The 20,369-nt window shown below is 41.7% G+C and overlaps 1 protein-coding gene across 1 annotated transcript; it reads left to right on the top strand.

The window, feature by feature from the left end:
• The first annotated feature begins 2,683 nt into the window (after positions 1 to 2,683).
• LOC139309851 (vomeronasal type-2 receptor 26-like) lies at positions 2,684 to 17,617 on the top strand. Its single transcript, XM_070934049.1, has 6 exons — positions 2,684 to 2,751; positions 3,994 to 4,285; positions 8,335 to 9,147; positions 11,255 to 11,467; positions 14,799 to 14,925; positions 16,722 to 17,617. Exons 1-6 carry the CDS (start codon positions 2,684 to 2,686, stop codon positions 17,615 to 17,617), a joined length of 2,409 nt encoding a protein of 802 aa, XP_070790150.1.
• The last annotated feature ends 2,752 nt before the right edge of the window (positions 17,618 to 20,369 follow it).

The raw sequence follows: 20,369 nt of genomic DNA, 5'->3' as shown, positions 1-20,369 counted from the left end.
GAAGTATCTCGCTTTGCATGTAATGAGTCTATCTCATATATTAGTTTCACCTTTTGAGTTGCTTTACTGAAATAAATGAACTTTTGCACGATATTCTAATTTTTCAATTTTCACCTGTATAAGATTGTCCTCAGCTAACTGGATACTGATAATCACATTCATCACAAATCAAGACCAACTAAATCCATATCGATGTATGACGCTCCACATCCATGATTAAAACCTCTCTTGATACTGGATGGTATAGAATATGAATGTCAAACTCACCACATCCAGTTACCGTCACGTGACATTTCATAATGTTTTTCCCCTTCGCAGAACTGGGGTGGGTGTGGCCTGTGTGTCAACTCACAAAGCATCCCTGGCCTGCTCTCGAGTTGCCATAGGCAAGGGGAATGGGAAACCGACAAAGCAGCACAGCAGCCAAAAACAGAAGCACATTCCCGCCTTATCTCTCTCAAGGCCATCTCCCAGGGTTACCCACAGCAGCCGGAGGGGAGTGGGTTAGGGTTAGGGTTACAACCCGCAAAATTGCTCTGTTGGTAAATTTAATTGATGACACACCTTGGGGGTAGGGGGGGGAAACAGGGTCATGATTGAGGCTTAAATTACATGGGGTAAGAGTTGGCTTCACTTGGGAATGTGCTGACATGAAGCTCCTAATAAATAACTGGATTTCTTTTGAAGCTTGGCTCAAGGCTCATGATTTAATTAGGGCATTTGTTGGAACCCTGACACTGTACATGACACATCCGGCCCATGGGCCGCCAGTTCGAAACCCCAAGTATAAAAGCATTTTACAACAGAAATTTGTCCTTCTCTTCTTCTCTTGCCTCACTCATTGGCCCATCTTCAAAGTTTAGAGCCACATCTGTGTGTTCTCCCTTTGTGCACCTGCCTATGCAGTCATTCAGAATTCAGAGAAATGATAGTTCTCTTCCCTGCAATTATCAAAATCATAGTGATTTATTCCCTGTCTTGTAATCCCAAGAGACATTTCTTTCAGAAAATTTAACACAAAGAGACTTTTAGATGTCAGTGTCAGACTCCAAAGCAAAGTTGGAAGGTGTCTACGTTAGAAATGCTTTAGGCATAAATACTTCTGAAGAGAAAGAGTGAGGCAGGAGAGGATGTTAGGGTGGGCAGGGGCTGTGTTTATTTTTGTCCCCTTCAGAAGTGAAGAATTGGGTGGATTCTGTTTGAATTTCTTTTTTAAAAAAGTCTGAAGCTGCTTTCTTGAAAGCAGGCTTGGTATCTTCTACCTTTCTTCTCATTCCTTGAGAGAAGCCATTGCAATGCAGGAGGCTGGATCAGGCTACCAAAACAGGCTGCTGCTGTTTCTATTTATGCTACTGTTGTGTCTCCCAACAGTCTATGGGAAGCGGGAAACCAAATGTTTCCTGACTTTGGGGCAAGATGAAACAGACCCACAAAATCATGTCAAGCCAGGAGACTTTTTCATCACTGCCATAGTCTCTGCAACCAAGGCTCGCTTTCTACCATTAACCTTCAACACAGTTCCTTTGACTCGGATTTCCGTGTAAGTCTATCTGTATGCATTGAACTATGGCAGTTCCATTTCTGATAGTGTCCTAGAATTCCAGCCTTTATTTTTGGAAAGAGAGAGGTTCTCTCTGTATGGGCACATGCCCAAAAGCTTGGAAGATTAAATCTCTGGTCCTGGTGACCGACTCAGATTGGATCCTGCAATTCCAGCCTTAAATGACCAGGCATAATTCCTTGACCTGCTACTCTATTGCCTTAATTTACCTTTCAGGATCCATGATATACACTGCAGCTGATGAGACTCCTTTGCAAAAGTCAAGTGCAGTGGCCAGGTAGAGATTGAATGAGTAAATTAACAATCTTTTTTTGTTTTAAGTAACCTAAGCAGAGCTAGACCACATATAAAGAGACATAGGGTGAAACTCGTCTTTTACCTGGTCCCTCCACAACATGCAAAGGTTTCCTCAAGTTGAATTTTGACTACTCAAGATAACATGGACCAAAGAATGCAAAAATTACACATTTTCTCCCTATATGATAGATTAGAGGAGCCCACAATATTTTTTCCTTAATAAAATTATCTGATAGTCCGAAGGACTACAAGATAAGATGGTTGGTTGGTTGGTTTTTATTTTTTATTTATTTATTTGTCAAACATGCACAAGATAGCAGGTATAGGTATAAACATAAACATAAACAAAGGAAGTAAGTACAGGTAAATGGGGACAGTAGGACAGGGATGGTAGAAATACTGGTGCACTTATACACGCCCCTTACAGACCTCTTAGGAATGGGGTGAGGTCCACGGTAGACAGTTTAATGTTGAAGCTGTGTGTGTTTGAGGATGTAACAATGGAGTCAGGTAGAGCATTCCAGACGTTGACCACTTCGATGCAGAAGTCGTATTTTCTGCAATCGAGTTTGGAGCGGTTTACCTTGAGTTTGTATTTGATTGTTTGCCCGTGTATTCTTGTGGTTGAAGCTGAAGAAGTCATTGACAGCTAAGATGTTGTAGCAGATAATTTTGTGTACTATGCTTAGATCAGACTGCAGGCAGCACAGTTTCAGATTGTCCAAGTCCAGAATTTCAAGCCTGGTGGCATAAGGGATTCTATTGTGAGTAGAGGAGTGGAGTACTCTTCTCGTGAAATACCTCTGGACCCGTTCAGTCGTGATAATGTCCAATATACAGTGTGGATTCCACACGGATGAGCTGTATTCAAGAATTGGTCTGGCAAAGGTTTTGTATGCCCTAGTTAGCAGTACAATGTTACTGGAGAAAAAGCTTTGCAAGATTAGGTTAACAATTCTTAATGCCTTTTTGGCAATGCTGTTACAGTGAGTTCATTCATTCATTCATTCATCTTGCAGATGTCTCTGAATCCCATTTACAAAAACATGCCAGGTTAACAGCTGTCTAGGAGGAGTCAGGAATTGCTTTAGGTTAATGAAAAGGAGGACTATGGGTGAAATGATAACAGTCTCCCAATATCTAAGGGGCTACAACAAAGAACAGGGAGCCAACCTATTCTCCAAAGCACCTGAAGCCAGACCAAGAAACAATAGATGGAAACAAACCCAGGAGAGAAGCAACTAAGGAGAACTAAGAAGAAGTATACAAAACTCTGGGTGTAAAATTTTAATTATGAGAATGGTATGATGTACCTTGAGTCAGTTTAACATATTTGAGTGGTGAAATAAAAACCTCATTTGTCCTGGAGAATAATTTTAAACTACTGTTTATTTCATCGTCCACGTTTGACAGTTTGACAAACAGTTAAAACAGTTATATGTTGTAAATCGAGGCATGGAAACTTTTGTTCTTAATTGAATAAGAAGCGTAGTAGTATTCATTTTAGAAAATATTCAGTTTGACATGGCTTGAACACTGCCACAAGAAGCACTGACCTTTTTTTTAATTGTTGTATTGTTCTAATATAAATATTAAAATAGAGATTAGTTGGCAAACTAGTTCAGCTTGTTGATGTAACACAAAAACCTGTAAGAATTTTGTTGATCAATATCCAAAGCTTGAAAGGACCTTACACCAGCAGCATTCTTTGTCAGCAAACTAGTAACAAGATTTAAAATAAAACTTGTGGTCCCCGTGTTCACACGGTCCTGTATCATATTTTGTGTTGATGCCGAGATGCTCTTAAAGTTGTAATAGTATGCAATTGGAACACTGTAACGAGACACACATGCTTTCATTTCTCTTAAATACCTCTGACCTAACTGGCTTCGGTTTATTCAGAATGCTGCCTTTGACTGTTTTTACAAAATGCCCTTCTTGGAATTAAACGTAAAAAATACAAAAAGAAAGAAAGAAAGAAAGAAAGAAAGAAAGAAAGAAAGAAAGAAAGAAAGAAAGAAAGAAAGAAAGAAAGAAAGAAAGAAAGAAAGAAAGAAAGAAAAAAGAAGCATAGTAGTGAATAATTTTAAATAAAGCATTGTTTTCACTGATTTATGATATATTTAAACTTGTAGGAGTGCATCCACAAAATACTGGAAAATGCTTTCCTACCTTTTTGCTGTTCAGGAGATCAACCAGGATCCTCATCTCCTGCCTAATTTGACATTGGGTTATAATATTTATGAAGGATATTTCAACACACGAATGACTGCAGATGCTTTGCTGGACCTGCTTTCAGCTGGGGAGGCCAACGTTCCCAATTACAGCTGTGGAAAGCAGAAAACCCCATTGGCAGTTCTTGAAGGTGCAGAAACTGATATCTCCATCCAAATTTCAACCTTTCTGGATGCCTACAAAATCCCACAGGTGTGTCTTTGCTGAGAAGACAATTGTCAGTCTTGATAGGCTTTAAAGACGAAAATTCTAGTTGCTCAAAGGGAGGGAAGGATGAACCAGATCATAGACCATAGAATAATAGAGTGGGAAGGACCTTGGAGTTCTTTTAGTCCAAACCCCTGCTTTAGTAAGAGACCCTACACCATTTCAGACAAATGATTGTCCAATCTCTTTTTGTTTTGAACTATGGTGCTGGAGAAGACTCCTCAGTCCTAGAGGAGTTCAACCCTAACTGCTCTTTAGAAGGCCAGATCTTGAAGATGAAACTCAAATACTTTGGCCACCTGATGAGAAGGAAGGACTCACTGGAGAAGAGCCTAATGCTGGGAAAGATTGAGGGCAAAAGAAGAAGGGGACGACAGAGAATGAGGTGGCTGGATGGAGTCACTGAAGCAGTAAGCGGGAGCTTAAATGGACTCCAGAGGTTGGTAGAAGACAGGAAGGCCCGGAGGAACGTTGTCCATGGGGTCACGATGGGTCGGACACGACTTCGCAACTAACAACCACAACAATCTCCTTTTGAAAGCTTCCAGTGATGCAGCACCCACAACTTCTGAAATCAAGCTGTGCTTTTTCTCCCATTGTAGTCCCTAGCCAGACTGAGTCACCCTTGGGTGCCCAAAGAAATACATTTAAATTATCACAAAATAAAATTCCTTCAAGAGGACCTTCAAGATTGGGCTAAGTGCCAGTCCTTCAGTGCCAGTCCTTCAAGAGGCACTTAGGAGATTGGGCTCCTGCAAACTATAGAGAGGGCTGATTTCTCAAGATCCCATATAATATGGGCTTCCCCCCCTTGCTCCAAGGAAATGATAGAAGATTTTACCCATTATTTACTGTATTGCTCTATTTGTGCTTCAGCGTGTTGAAAATTTCTGTACCTGCTCTTGTTAAGAAAATCATATTGGCCTGATTCGTGCAAAATTGAATATCTTTTTTATTATTATTTTGATTTATATGCCGCCCTTCTCCGAAGACTCAGGGCGGCTTACAATGTGCTCAGCAATAGCCTTCATCCTTTTTGTATATTTATACAAAGTCAGCTTATTGCCCCCACAACTGGGTCCTCAATTTACCTACCTTAGAAAGGATGGAAGGCTGAGTCAACCTTGAGCCTTGGCGAGATTCGAACCTGCAGTAATTGCAGGCAGCTGGTCTTAATAACCAGCTTAATAACAGGGTGCCTTAAACCCCTGTACTACCAAGGCTCTTAATGTACCAGAAGGCAGGACAAGAAGCAATGGATAGAAACTAATTAAAGAGAGGAGCACCTGGAACTAAGGAGAAATTCCCTGATAGTTCAAACAATTACCGTATTTTTCGGAGTATAAGACTCACCTTTTTCCACCCAAAAAGAGGGTGAAAATCTGGGTGCGTCTTATACCCTGAATGTAGCCCTGCCCAGCTTCTCAAACGGAGGTTTCAGAAGCTGAAAAAAAACATCAGAAATGAAGCTTCAGAAAAGAAGCCCCCGAACAGAGCCTCAGAGGCTTTTTTTTCTGAAGCTCTTTTTCTGAGGCTTTCAGAAGCTGAAAAAAGCATCAGAAATGAAGCTTCAGAAAAGAAGCCCCCAAACAGAGCTTCAGAAAAGAAGCCCCTGAACAGAGCCTCAGAGGCTTTTTTTTCTGAAGCTCTTTTTCTGAGGCTTTCAGAGGCTGAAAAAAGCATCAGCAATGAAGCTTCAGAAAAGAAGCCCCCAAACAGAGCTTCAGAAAAGAAGCCCCCAAACAGAGCTTCAGAAAAGAAGCCCCCGAACAGAGCCTCAGAGGCTTTTTTTTCTGAAGCTCTTTTTCTGAGGCTTTCAGAGGCTGAAAAAAGCATCAGCAATGAAGCTTCAGAAAAGAAGCCCCCAAACAGAGCTTCAGAAAAGAAGCCCCTGAACAGAGCTTCAGAGGCTTTTTTTTCTGAAGCTCTTTTTCTGAGGCTTTCAGAGGCAGGAAAAAAAGTTTTTTCTGAAACAGAGTTTCAGAACTTTCAGAGGCAGAAAAAAAAGCAAAAAAAAAAAAGCAAGGCACAGAGCTCACAACCAAGGAACCTAAAATATTGCTAAAATTCACCTCTGGGAACAGCTGATTGGGGGTATTCCTTGAGATTCAAGGTGCTGGTGTTAACCTATAACGCCGTTCATGGCTTAGGCCCAGGATATTTGTCGGACCACCTGCAACCAGCATCGACTTCCCATCGCCCGGTGCATTCCCACAGAGAGGGCCTACTCAGGGTGCCGTCGGCTAGACAATGTCGGCTGGCGACCCCCAGGGGTAGAGCCTTCTCTGTGGCTGCGCCCACCCTTTGGAATCAACTTCCTGTGGGTCTTCGACTGGCCCCCAACCTTCGTACCTTCCGCCGTGAGCTTAAGACCTGGCTGTTTAAACGCCCTAGCCAGGACTGATGGGGTCTACTGTTTTAAATTGGTTTTTAGTCTATTTTTAGTATGTTTTAAATTGTATTTATTGGGATTGTTTCATTTGATGTGAGCCGCCCTAAGTCCTCTGGAGAGAGGGCGGCATATAAATCCAATAAATAAATAAATAAATAATAATAATAATAATAATAATAATAATAATAATAATAATAATAATAATAATAATATATTCCGGGAGGCCGATCCACCTGCCAAACAGCTTTTTTCTTATTTTCCTCCCCAAAAACTAAGGTGCGTCTTATACAGGGTGGACAAAAATCAATGATTTTTTTAAAAAAATCAAAAAAATCTGATTTTTTTTTATTTAAATCGGATTTTTTTGATTTTTATCGAATTTATTTTAATAAAAAACTTTTGGGGTAAAAATCTATCGTAAGATAGTTTTCTATTTAAGATACAGAAATATTTTTATAGTGGAAGGTTGCTTTGAAATCCTATATTAATATACATAAAAGGTTTGATTTAAGAGATATATGTATGGGGGGGAGAAAAAGGGTAGATTATGAGTAGAAATTGCTAAACTGGGAGATATAATAATATTATTATGCTAAATTAGGAGTTATTATATAATGTTATAGTAGAATGTTATTTTGAAATGTATAGTATAAGGGGGATATAATAATAGTAGAAAGAAAGGGTCAGCATATGGGGGATGGAGCAAGGGGATGGTAAAGTATTATACAATCTGTTATGAATTTGGGTTTTATTTTGAAGAAGCCACAGGGGGAGGGGAGGGGGAGGGGGGGTTAGGGAGGAGGGGGGGGGAAAAGGGGGAAAAATTTGTATTTGAAAAACTTTTTCAATAAAAAAAAAGATACAGAAATAATTTAGTTTATTCAGCATGAAATGGAGCTTAGTTATGTAGCACGAGGCTGTATATTCTGCAACACTGGGACTATCGGTGAGTCAACAGTGGGTCAAAGGAGTAGCAGAGATGACAGTTGCTCTTTAAAAATTATGATTTAAATTGAGTTGATTTAAATCAAGCCTTTTTACTAGTGATTTAAATCATGATTTAAATTGTGATTTAAATCAACTCGATTTAAATCAAATCCATCCTGGTCTTATACACCAAAAAATACAGTAATCAGTGGAATGACCTGCCTCCAGAAGTTGTGGGTGCTCCAACACTGAAGGTTTTCAAGAAGATATTGGACAACCATTTGCCTGAAATAGTATAGGGTTTCCTGTTTGATTAGGGGATTGAATTAGGACAACCCTCAAGGTTCCTTCCAACTCTGTTATTCTAGTAATGAATTTAGACAAGGAGATAATGCTGTGGAAATTAGTAAGCTTTGCAGAGACTGCTGCTAAACAAAGACAATGTTCCATCAAAAGTTTCTAAGCTTTTAGGACCAGTGGTACAAACAAGAAATTGATTGATTGATTGATTGATTGATTGACCCTATTGGTTCTTTGTGATAGCAAAGTGCTGGATTCAAAGAGCAGTGAGGAGCAATGTATAAGCCAAAGCAGCAGAAAAGTCCCCATCCAAGGATCTTCACTGCAAGAAGTGGTCTTCATATGGAGAAGCATCTTCATATTCGATCTTTTATGGATATCAAATTATAGTCTACTTGTTTTCTCTCTTTTTCAGATCAGTTACACATTTGCTGCACACATTCTGAGTGACAAGACTCAGTTTCCTTTTTTCTATCCAATGGTCCCCATTGAAGGAGTCCAGTATCCAGGAATTATCAAACTTCTCCTCCATTTCAATTGGTCGCTGGTTGGTTTGGTTGCTCCAGACACTAGCAATGGCCAGAGGTTCATGAATATGTTGATTTCTATGCTGACAAAGAAAGGCATTTGTGCAGTTATATCACAAAGGTTCACGGTTACTGCCAGTAATATGAAGGTAAAGTTTGGTCAATACAAGAAGTGGAAACAAGTCAATGTCTTCGTTTATCATGCAGAGACAAGTTCTTTCCTAGAAGGCATAGCGGTTATAGAAAAAGTGCTCACCGCCTTTCAGAAGCCCATTGTAGGAAAAATTTGGATCACAACAGCTCGCTGGGACTTCACTTTAGGTTTGAAGGTTTCTATCTCTTCTCTGCCCAACATCCATGCCGTTTTTTCCTTTCTCATGAAAACCAAGAAAGTGGCAAACTATTTTGGATTTAAGCTCTTGTATTCTTTCATGGATCAGTTTCTAGAGGAAACCTTCCAATGTTCATATGCAAAGGCCGCATCATCGGTGAAAGTTTGGAGACGATGCAGAGAGAGAGAAGACCTGAAGCCTCTGCCCCGAGAGAAGACAGAACAGATCCTGGCTCTAGACAGCTATTTCATTTATAAGACGATCTGGGCTGTGGCACGGGCCTTGAATTCGGCCAATTTATCCCAATCTAGGAGAGCAGTGAAAAAAGTTGGCAAATGGTTGGAGGTTCAAAGCCTAAACCCTTGGCAGGTATTTCTTCTCCATGATACACAGCTATTTTTTTAAAAAAAAAAATAATTTATTCTAAAGACAAAAATGAATCTATTATGAGAATATGTTATCTTCCCTACCTACCAGGTCATCTGTTCTTCATTTCATAGAACGATATCTGCTGCTTGAGAATCCACTGCATCTCTCTTTCCTTTTTGACTTTTCTCTTTGCATAGTCGCACAGTTGTGTCCTGTCCACTTCACAGCTCTTCCCACCGATGGAGTACAGCAGGGGTGTCAAACTCGATTTCATTGTGGGCCCCATCAGGGTTGTATTTGACCTCGGGAGGAGAGGTGCAGGTGGGTGGGGTAGGGGTGGCCAGCTCGACATCACTTGTGTTGCCTGTGGTGACCCGAGTGTTCTGCCAGTGAAAATGGGCTCCCGAGCTCCGTTTTTTGCCACGGCGGCCTCCTGCAACCCTCTGCCAGCGAAAACAGAGCTCCATTTTCGCTGGCAGAGGCATTGTGGGCCCATCCTTCACTGTTTCCAGGGTGGCCCTGTGGGCCAGATCTAAGTACCCCGTGGGCTGGATCTGGCCGCAGGCCTTGAGTTTGACACCTCTGGAATACAGTGCACATTTCTGCTAGGAAGTCCAAAATTCTGCTCCTCTCCATTGGACCAGAGTCTGTCTCTATCCTTGGCTGCAATCAGTTCTCTTACTCTAAGTCTGATTAGAAACCACCAATGAGGAAGGGTCTGAGAAAGCATCAGCACCATACCAACGTCTCTAAGTAGAGTCAGACTGGTTCCTTCGTGGAAGGAAGACTCTCAGTGGTAAAGGAGAGATTGGCAGAATAACAAAATAAGTAGTGATGGGTTTCATATTTTGTTACCATCGGTTCGCTGCCCATGCACACGCTCACTTCACACCCACACACACCTTCTGCACATGCGCCTGGCCTCCAAAACACGTTTAAATAGGACGGCATAGAGCCAAGGCAGTTGGGCAGGCCCACCCAGAATCTTCGCTACCAGTTCACTTGAACTGGTCTGAACCGGCTGAATACCACCTCTGAAAATAACAGAGTTGGAAAGAACTTTGGAGATCTTCTAAGCCAATCCCCTGCTCAAGCAGGAGATCCTATACCTCGGGTCCCCAACCCCTGGGCCACAGCCAGTACCGGGTCATGGCCCATTCGGAACCAGGCCATGTGGAGTCATTCTCTCTTCTCCAAAACCTTCTTGAATAAAAGCCAAACTACCTTGTTTTCCCAAAAATAAGACCCTGTCTTATATTTTTTTGAACCCCGAAATAAGCGCTTGGCCTTATTCTCAGGGAGGTCTTATTATTTTGGGGCTCGTTGAGCAAGACGGTGCTCCTCTTGCAATCTTACCTGATTTTCAGCTCTGTCTCCCTAACCCTAATCAGAATAAATGGTGGGGACCAGCTGTGCATGCATTTAAATATTTTCAGGGAGGGCTTATTTCGGGGGGGGCTTATTTTAGCTCATGCGTTCAAAAGCCATATTGGGCTTATTATCAGGGGGTGTCTTATTTTCAGGAAAACAGGGTTCAATCACTTAAAAGAGGAAATTCCTCAGTGCAACTGATGTTCAACTTCCTTCAAAAAATATATGAAGTACAGAAGTGCAAACTGAAGCAGCGAAGAGATGGCTACAACACCGTGTCAGGGTCCCATAGATCCCTATCAGGATGTTACCATTCTGGTGGGGAGGAGGCCTGGGTGCATTCTTTAATTTACAGCCTTTTTCCTAGTGCCTATTTATTCTGTACTTTGATTTACCTTCTTGGGAATGTAAGGGGGGAGGGCCATCTGTTTTGTCTCGTTTCCGAAGCCTCCAGCAAGAGATGCCTGGGAACAGCTTGTTATCACCTTCTCAACCTGTGGATTGGCTTATTCAACATTGGACTGAGGGGAGGGGTTTCTAATTGATTTATCCTAACTGAATTGTGCAGGAATTTTCAGATCCTGTTTCCTTTGTCCTGCTATCCCTTTCTTTCAATAAAAGGTTCCTTTTGAAATGCGAATTGTTTCAAGAACAGAGAGGAGAGGCAGGCCCTTACACACAGATGGAAGAAATTTTGACTTACTTTCTAAACCTTGTTTTCTCTTTTCCATCCCAGTTTCACTCCTTCCTCCAGAAGCCCCAGTTTTATAATAATTCCATGGACGGTGTATACTTGGATGAGAAAGGAGATCTGACGGCTAACTTAGACATCATAAACTCTGTAATTTCCGCCAATAAAACCATCACTGGAATGACATTGGGGCATCTAGAAAGGCATAAATTCACAATTAATCAAAATAGTATTGCACGGATGGAAATACTGAGCAAAGTGAGTATTGCTTTCATTTCATACCTTCTAATGCCTTGAATAATATAGTTAATATACCCTGTTTCCCCAAAAATAAGACCTCCCCGGCTAATAGGGCCAATCAGTCTTTTGAGCGCATATGCTAAAATAAGCCCCACTCCCAAATTAAGCCCTTCCCAAAAATAAGCCCTCCCCAAAAATATTTAAATGCATGTGCAACCGGTCCCTGCCATTTCCTCTGGTTAGGGTTAGGGAGACAGAGCTGGAAATCAGGTAAGATGGCAAGAGGAGCCCCATCTTGCTCCACGCGCCCCAAAATAATAAGACCTCCTCAAAAATAAGGCCAAGCGCTTATTTCGGGGTTCAAAAAAATATAAGACGGGGTCTTATTTCGGGGAAACACAGTAGATTTGGGAAGGGGAGATTGGACGCCGGTCAATTTTATCTCTTTAGATCTTGAAGGTAAATAATATATTGTTTGATACTGATATATTATTCACTGCAGTTGTTAAGTTTTTTGTTTTGTTTTGTTTTTGTTTTTAATTTGATTTATATGCCGCCCTTCTCCGGAGACTCAGGGCGGCTTACAATGCGCTAAGCAATAGCCTTCATACTTTTGTATATTTATACAAAGTCAGCTTATTGCCCCCACAATCTGGGTCCTCAATTTACCTACCTTAGAAAGGATGGAAGGCTGAGTCAACCTTGAGCCTGGTGAGATTCGAACTTACAGTAATTGCAGACAGCTGGTGTTAATCACAATGCTATCAGTCTGCTGAGCCACCAGGCCCCTTAAGTATGGTTAAGTGTGGTTGTTAAGCAGATCCAGCTTTCCCCATTGACTTTGCATGACAGTAGACAGCTGGGAAAGTCATACATGGTATTCACAGGAGCCCAGGATGCAGCAAACCTCTGAAATACATGCTTCTGGCCAAGTGCCCAAATTTTGATTGTGTGACCTTGGGGATTCTGCAAGTGTGAAGACAAGTCGCAAGCCACTTTTTTCAATCCCATTGTAACCTCAAACTATTGCCCAATAGACAGTTGTAAGTTGAAGACTACCTGTGTTCCATCCAACTTTCCGTGGAATAATGTAACATGAATCAATCAGAATCAATCAGAATAGAGCCGGAAGAGATCTTGGAGGTCTTCTAGTCTGAACCCCTGCTCGAGCAGGAGACCCTATAACCGTGATGTCAAACCTATGGCACATGTGCCACAGGTGGCATGCAGAGTCCTCTCTGTGGGCACATGTGCTGTCACCAGCTGGTCTTCTGGGTTCCGTCACGCACATGCGCACCGGACAGCTGGTCCGGCATTCATGCACACCGGCCAGCTACTCTCTTTGTGTGAAGAACCCAGAAGACAACAGCTGGCCAGTGTGCTTGCATGCCAGACCAGCTGTCCGGTGCGCATGCGCGTGATGGAACCCAGAAGAGCAGCTGGCGACGGTGCACATGCTTACCGGCCAACTGCTCTCTTCCACGTTCTGGCACTCTGGCACGCGCACTCCAGTTTCGGCACTCGGTGCCGAAAAGGTTAACCATCACTCCCCTATAACTTTTCAGATAAGCGTCTGTCCAGTCACTTCTAAAAATGCTTCTCCTTAGTTCCACGTTGATTCTCTCCTTGATTAGTTTCCATCCATTGTTTCTTGCCCTGCCCTCTGGTTCTTTGGAAAATACGATGACCCACTCTTCTTTGTGGCAATCTCTCAAATACTGGAATATTGCTATAATTTCCCCCAGTCCTTCTTTTCTTTAGACTAGCCTAATGTAGAATGTCTATGGAGATTCTCAAACATACAGGTCATCGTTGTCCCAAAAGTGCTTTTGCACAAGTCAACTGGACTTTCTTGGGTTTTTTTCCTTGAAAACATTTCTATTCTCATCCGAGAAGCTTCAGAACTAAAGAAGATTCTTGGATGAAAATCAAAACATCTTCAAGAAAAAAACCTTGGGAAAAAATATGGGTTCAGAATGTTAAATTCACACAGTCGCAGAATTTGAGGGAAGAGTTTTATAAAATGTTTTATAGGTGGCATTTAGATCCTAAGAAATTGTTGTGCATGTATCCTAATGTTCAACCGAAATGTTGGAGATGTGATTGCTTAGATGCTACATATTATCATATATGGTGGACATGCAAGAAAGCAAAGGCTTTTTGGATAAAAATTTGGTGGGTTATGCAAAATGTCTTGAAGAAAAAAATTCAATTTTCTCCTCAATTGTTTTTATTGGGTATAGTTAAGGGCTTTTCAGTGGGTGAAACAAAATTGATATTGTATATGGTGACAGCAGCTAGGTTATTGATTGGTCAATATTGGAAAAGGGATGATATGCCTACAATTCAAGAATGGACTTTGAAGATGGCCAGTTTTGCAGAAATGGCGAAGATATCAGCATATTTAAAAGACCGGACTCAGGAGACTTATGCATGGGAGTGGAAGAAATGGATAGATTATGTGCAGAATAAATATCAAACTAGGAAGTATCAGATAGCTTTTAGCTGAATGTTGTGTAGAAATGTATAGTTTATAGGGGGCAAAATAGCTTATTGTTATGTAGAAATGTATAGTGCACAGGGGGGAGAATAGAGGGGTGGTAAAGTATGATATAATATAATGTGGATGGATGGATTTCACCTTGGGGAAGTCATGGGAAGAGGGGAGGGTTTGGGGGGGTTAGGGAGGGATGGGGGGGAAATGGGGAAAAATTGATATTTGTAAAACTTTTTCAATAAAAAAAAGAAGAAAAGAAAAAAGAAAAAAACCCAAGAAAGTCCAATTGTGTTTTAGAAATACATCTTTGGGACATTAATATAAAACCTAAATCTAGAATAGTGGTGGGTTTCAAAAATTTTTACTACCAGTTCTGTGGGTGTGGCTTGGTGGGCATGGTATGGCTTGGTGGGCGTGGCTTGGTGGGCGTGGCAGGGGAAGGATACTGTTAAATTTCCATTCCCTCCCCAATCCAGGGGAAGGTTATTGCAAAATCCCCATTTCCTCCCAATCAGCTGTGACTCAGGAGGCAGAGAATAGATGGGGACGGGGTCAGTCAGAGGTGGTATTTACCGGTTCTCCAGACTACTCAAAATTTCCGCTACTGGTTCTCCAGAACTGGTCAGAACCTGCTGAAACCCACCTCTGATCTAGAAAGCATAGTGTGAAATTTCAGAGGAGAAGATACCCCGATAAGCAATATATAGCTGAATCAGTGAGCAGTTTTGGATAGGCTTCAAGTTAAAAAAAGCTAAACCTTAAACAAAAGATCATTGTTCATTCCTTACTTTGCTCTCTCTCTCTCTATTGAAGTAAATTCATTTCTTGGATGTCCTTCTTTTCTCTGCTTAGCCATTGCCTCCTTCCAGGTGTGTAGAAAGCTGTCGTCCTGGATTTGTGAAGGTGGCTCAAGAAGGAGAACCCATTTGCTGCTACAACTGTTTTCCATGTGCAGAAGGAACCATCTCAACCAAGGAAGGTGGGTGACACTAGAGAAAACAGGCAAATCTTGAGGAAAGCCATCCACCAACATTCTCCATGGAAAAGCTGTACAAAGGGAATTCTTAACTTGGCTCTTTTCTTGTCAATATTTTAAAAAGAATATGAAGAATTTATTTCACAATATTGGAGACTAAAAAGGAAGAGATGGCACTGGATGTTAAACTTGGGCAGTATATAAAAATATCATGGGACAAAGAGGGCCTGGGATTATAAGAAAAGGTAGCACAGTGGTTAGAATGCAGTATTGCAGGCTAACTCTGCCCAGTGCCAGGAGTTTGATCCTGACAGGATCTAAGCCAGGGGTCTGCAACCTTAAACACTCAAAGAGCCACTTGGACCCATTTCCCACAGAAAAGAAAACACTGGGAGCCACAAAACCCTTCCCGTGCCTGACTATTTCTTGAGCGGCCACAAAACTAGCATATGTAGTTGAATTAAACATTCTGTTTTCTTCTGAAACTTTTCTTTTCTTGGATTTATCCATAGTTAGCTTACTTGGGGTTGAAAAGCTCCATAAATTGTCACACATTGGTGGTTGTGATGCATATTTTGAATGACAGGGAGCCGCAGCAGAGGGGTGAGAGAGCCACATGCGGCTCCAGAGCCACAAGTTGCTGACCCCTGATCTAAGCCCTCTTTTTACTCAGTAAAAGAGGTGGGGTTGCTCAGTGACTTAAAGATTCTGGAGATAATCTTTGCTCTGGTGGTTCAAGTCCTAGCATCATGTGGCAGAGAGAGCTCCTGTCATTTGCCTCAGCTTCTGCCCACCTAGCAGTTCAAAAGTTTGCTACATGTGAGTAGATCAATAGGTACCACTTTGGTGAGAAACATGGCAGTGTTTCATACAGATGGTCAGATCTCTGCTGGTGCTGGACCTTCCCAGATACGACACCCAACTGCGCGATAACATCAGTGATGAGAGGAGGCCTTGGATGATGCCACTTGTTCTTCTGGTGCAGAGTTAGTCTGCCTCCTGTGGTGCACCCTGGATAGCGCATGAGTGCAAACTATATGGACTAGCACTCTTCAACAGTCAAATAATTACTTTGTACTAATACTATAGTCTCCTGATTAATTGTACCTTCAACATATGCTTTCCGAAAATCGCTTTCCACTTCAAAAGAGAAAGATTCAAAAGAGAAAGATAAATATATATATAATATATTATATACTACTAATAACAATAATCCCATTACTTGTCCCAGCTTCTGCCAACCTACCAGTTCGAAAGCATGTAAAAAATGCAAGTAGAAAAATAGGGACCACCTTTGGTGGGAAGGTACCAGCATTCCGTGCACTTTTGGCATTTAATCATGCCGGCCACATAACCATGGACATGTCTTCGGACAATGCTGGTTCTTCGGCTTTGAAACAGAGATGAGCACTGCCCCCTAGAGTGGGGAACGACTAGCACATATATGCAAGGGGAACCTTTACCTTTACCTTTACTAATACTGTAGTCTCCTGATTAATTGTACCTTCGCCATATGCTTTCCAAAAATCTCTTTCCACTTCGAAAGAGAAAGATCCCTTCTAAGGATATGGAGAAGAGAGGAAGTGCATCTCCATTCCCTTCCCTTTCCAGAATCATTGGCCATCACCATCCAAAACTTTTTTTGCTTCCTTAATTTTTAAGGAAATACATTATCCAAATACATTAATTCGTATTATCACTTTCCAGTCTCTCAACATCACCTCTCACCCAAACAATGCATTTCATACACCTATAACAATCTTTATTTTCTTTCTTTATGTTATGGATGTTCCTTATAGATGCGGAAACTTGCACCAAATGTCCAGAAGGTCATCATCCAAACATAAACCAAGATCGCTGCATCTCCAAGGTTATAACCTTCTTATCTTATAAAGGCTTTTTGGGAATTGTCCTAGCAACCATTGCCCTCTTCTTGTCACTAATCACGGGTTTTGTTTTGGGAATCTTCATTAAATTCTTAGACACTCCAATTGTCAAAGCAAACAACCAGGACCTTTCCTTCATCCTCCTGATCTCACTCCTGCTTTCCTTCTTGACCCCCTTCCTCTTCATCGGTCAGCCAACCAAACCAACTTGTCTCCTGCAACAAATGGTCTTCAGCATCATCTTCTCAACTGCCATCTCTTCTGTCCTAGCAAAGACAATCACAGTAGTAGTGGCCTTTTTGGCCACTAAACCAGGGAATAAACTGAAAAAATGGCTAGGAAAGAGCTTGGCCAACTCCATCGTTCTTTGTTGTTCCAGTGTCCAAGTTTTCATTTGCATCAGCTGGTTGGCCACTTCTCCCCCATTCCCTGACTCTGACCTGCACTCTCAACCTGGAGAGATCATCCTGCAATGTAATGAAGGCTCTGCTACTATGTTTTATGTTGCTCTTAGCTACATGGGCTTCTTGGCTGCTGTCTGCTTCATGGTGGCTTTCCTAGCCAGGAACCTCCCAGGGGCTTTCAATGAAGCCAAGCTGATCACCTTCAGCATGCTGGTCTTCTGCAGTGTTTGGGTATCCTTCGTGCCTACCTACCTGAGCACCAAGGGGAAGTACATGGTGGCCGTGCAGATCTTCTCCATCTTGGCTTCCAGTGCTGGCCTGCTAGGCTGCATCTTCATCCCCAAGTGCTATATTATCATTCTGAAGCCAAATCTGAATACAAAAGAACATTTGATGTTAAAATAAAACAGTAGCTATTATAAATTACTTCTTAACAAAGTTGTTGGGTAAATCCAAGTGAAACATAACCTTATCTGACTAAAAGTAAAGAAATAATGAGTTTCTCCATGTATTTTTCCTGCTGAGTGCTTAGAATTATTGTGTGTCTCTACATCTCAGTCCATACATTTCTTTAATTTAGGAGATCACTCATCTTTCAAATGGTTATTGTAGGCATTATATTTAATTTATTAAATATAAATTTAATAATTTAAATTAATTTAATTTATTAATTGAAGAAATATACAATCAAGGTTTCTTCTAGCTTCACAAAGAGCAGTGATTTTTTTCTTCTAACCAAGAACAGGGTATGTATTGTTGCTTTATGGAGCAATTTATGAATTGTCCTTGGACTATCTGAGGCCAACAATGAGATTTTTTTAAAAAAATCATAATCTACAGAGATTATAGATGAGAAGAGAAAGCTCTGAGATTTATTAGAAGGCAACAGAGGTCATAGGAAAATCTCAAATAATTAAGAACAACAAGCAGAGGGATGGTACAGGTTTTATTTTATTTGAAAAAAGAGGAGACCATCCTCCAGTTTCATAAGCTGGCAAAATAGCAATAGCAAAAAAGTTCACACAACTCAAAGAGACTCGGGTCTGCCCTGGAGGCAGGGGTGAAATGCTCCCGGTTCGGACCGGCTCGGGCGAGTAGGTAGCGATGGTGGCGGGCAGTTCGGAGAACTGGTAGCAAAAATCCCTGCCCCCGCCCCTCTGCCCAGCTGAGCCCCGTGATCATCAGAGCCTTTTTTTCCTTTTAAATGGCTCTGACCAGCCAAGCTCTGACATCCCAGCTGAGTTGCCTGCTAATCAGGCAACTCAGCTTGGATCGCCAGAGCCATGTAAAAGAAAAAAAGTTTCTTTTTTTCTCCCCCCCCCCCCCCGCCTCCAGCTTGCCTACCTTAGCTGCTGATCGCATGATGATCACAAACGATGCATCAGCAAGCAACTGAATCTCCCTGCCTGCAATCAAGCTCATCGGTGAGCAGCTCTTTCTGCCTGCCTGCCTAGACTTGTGGACTTCAACTCCCAGCAAAGCTGGCTGAGGAATTCTGGGAGTTGAAGTCCACAAGTCTTAAAGTTGCTAAGGTTGGAGACCTCTGTTCTACTGGGTAAGTTTTTCCCCCCTTTGGGAGCTTTAAAAAAATAGTTAATTGGGGATTTTTTTAGTTGTTCTTTTTTTAGACCTAGCCATTTAAAGGTTAGGAAGTTTTAAATTTAGCTGCTTTTATATAAAAATAAAAATAAAATAAAATTTGTGCAGCTTTCTGAGATTTAGTGTGTTTCTGTAGTGTTCCACTCTAACTACACAAACACACAAAATCTCACAAAGCTGTATGTGGAATTTTTGTGTGTGTAAAGTGTGAAAGTTGGTTTTTTGGGCTTTTTGTGGCTGTGTGAGGTTCCTGCTTGTTGCAGGGGCCATTTTGGGTCTAGCACAGCTGCTTTTACATTGTGGGTGAGCCAGTTGTGTTGTTTTGTGTTTTGTAGGTTAAAAAAGGGCAAAGAAGTGACATTGACTTGGCCACGCCCACCCAGTCACCTTACCACCAAGCCCTGCCCACTAATTAAGCCACACCCACAGAACCGGTAGCAAAAAATTTTATATTTCACCCCTGCCTGGAGGCCCTCTTTTTCTTTGGATCTTCAGGGCTGCCACATTTAGTGCAAAGTAAGGTAATGTTCCTTACTTTGAGAGTCAAGAACATTTGGCCTGCACCTGGAGTGGCATGACTGGGAGGCATCTCCAGTTGGAACAGTGCATTGATTGGACCATGTGATGGACATGTGGGTGCAGTGGAAGGGATTTGGACTTTCTTCTGGGTGCGGAAAACCTGGAAGCTTTCAGATTCAGGTTTTCCCAGATGTCCCAATATGACATCTCTAATAAAATGCAACTTTGAGGAACTTCTAGCCTTGGACTTTTCTTTCGTTGGGGGTGTTACTTGGAACCCTGACATTCAGCCTTGATGAATTCACTGATAAAGGACAGGAGTTCTTCTTTTTCAATTTTTAAGTTTCAATCTCACAAACACCTTATTTCTTGGCAGTTAAAACCAGTTAAATGGATTACGGGTATCCTTGACTTACAACAGTTCATTTAATGACTGCTTGAAGTTACAATGGTACTGGAAATATAATCATTGCAACATCCCCATGGTCACGTGATCAAAATTCAGATAGCAATAACACTTAGACTTATATACTGCTTCACAGTGCTTTACAGCCCTCTCTAAGCAGTTTACAGAGTCAGCCTCTGGCCCCCAACAATCTGGGTCCTCATTTTATCCTCCTCGGAAGGATGGAAGGCTGAGTCAACCTTGAGCCTGGTGAGATTTGAACTGCCGAACTGCAGCTAGCAGTCAGCAGAAGTAGCCTGCAGTACTGCACACAAACCACTGCGCCACCTCAGCTCTTCTGGTTGACAACTGACTCATATTTATGATGGATGCCATATCCCGAGATAATGTGATCACCTTTTGTAACTTCATTGTAAAGTCAATGGGGAAGCCAGATTCACTCCACAACTGTGTTATTAACTTAACTGTTACTAATTTAACTGCCGTGATTCACTTAACAACTGTGGCAAGTACGGTCATAAAATGGGGCAAAACTCACTTAACAAATGCCTCAAATTTTGGGTTCAATAGTGGTCGTAAGTCGAGGACTACCTGAACTCTTGAATCTTTCTTTTTCAATTGTACAGCTGTATA

The sequence above is a fragment of the Pituophis catenifer genome, unplaced genomic scaffold (assembly GCF_029215685.1).
Source record: "Pituophis catenifer annectens isolate HBS135680 unplaced genomic scaffold, rPitCat1.0.hap2 SCAF_2, whole genome shotgun sequence".
In the NCBI taxonomy this organism is placed as follows: Eukaryota; Metazoa; Chordata; class Lepidosauria; order Squamata; family Colubridae; genus Pituophis; species Pituophis catenifer.
The sequence above is the reverse complement of the archived record's forward strand: the minus strand, read 5'-3'. Positions and strand labels throughout refer to the sequence as shown.

Coding starts and splice junctions, on each gene's coding strand:
- LOC139309851 (XM_070934049.1), top strand. CDS start 2,684: ATGTCCAATATACAGTGTGGATTCCACACGGATGAGCTGTATTCAAGA. Junction 2,752..3,993: donor ATTGGTCTGGCAAAGGTTTT/GTATGCCCTAGT, acceptor TTAAACTTGTAG/GAGTGCATCCACAAAATACT. Junction 4,286..8,334: donor ATGCCTACAAAATCCCACAG/GTGTGTCTTTGC, acceptor TCTCTTTTTCAG/ATCAGTTACACATTTGCTGC.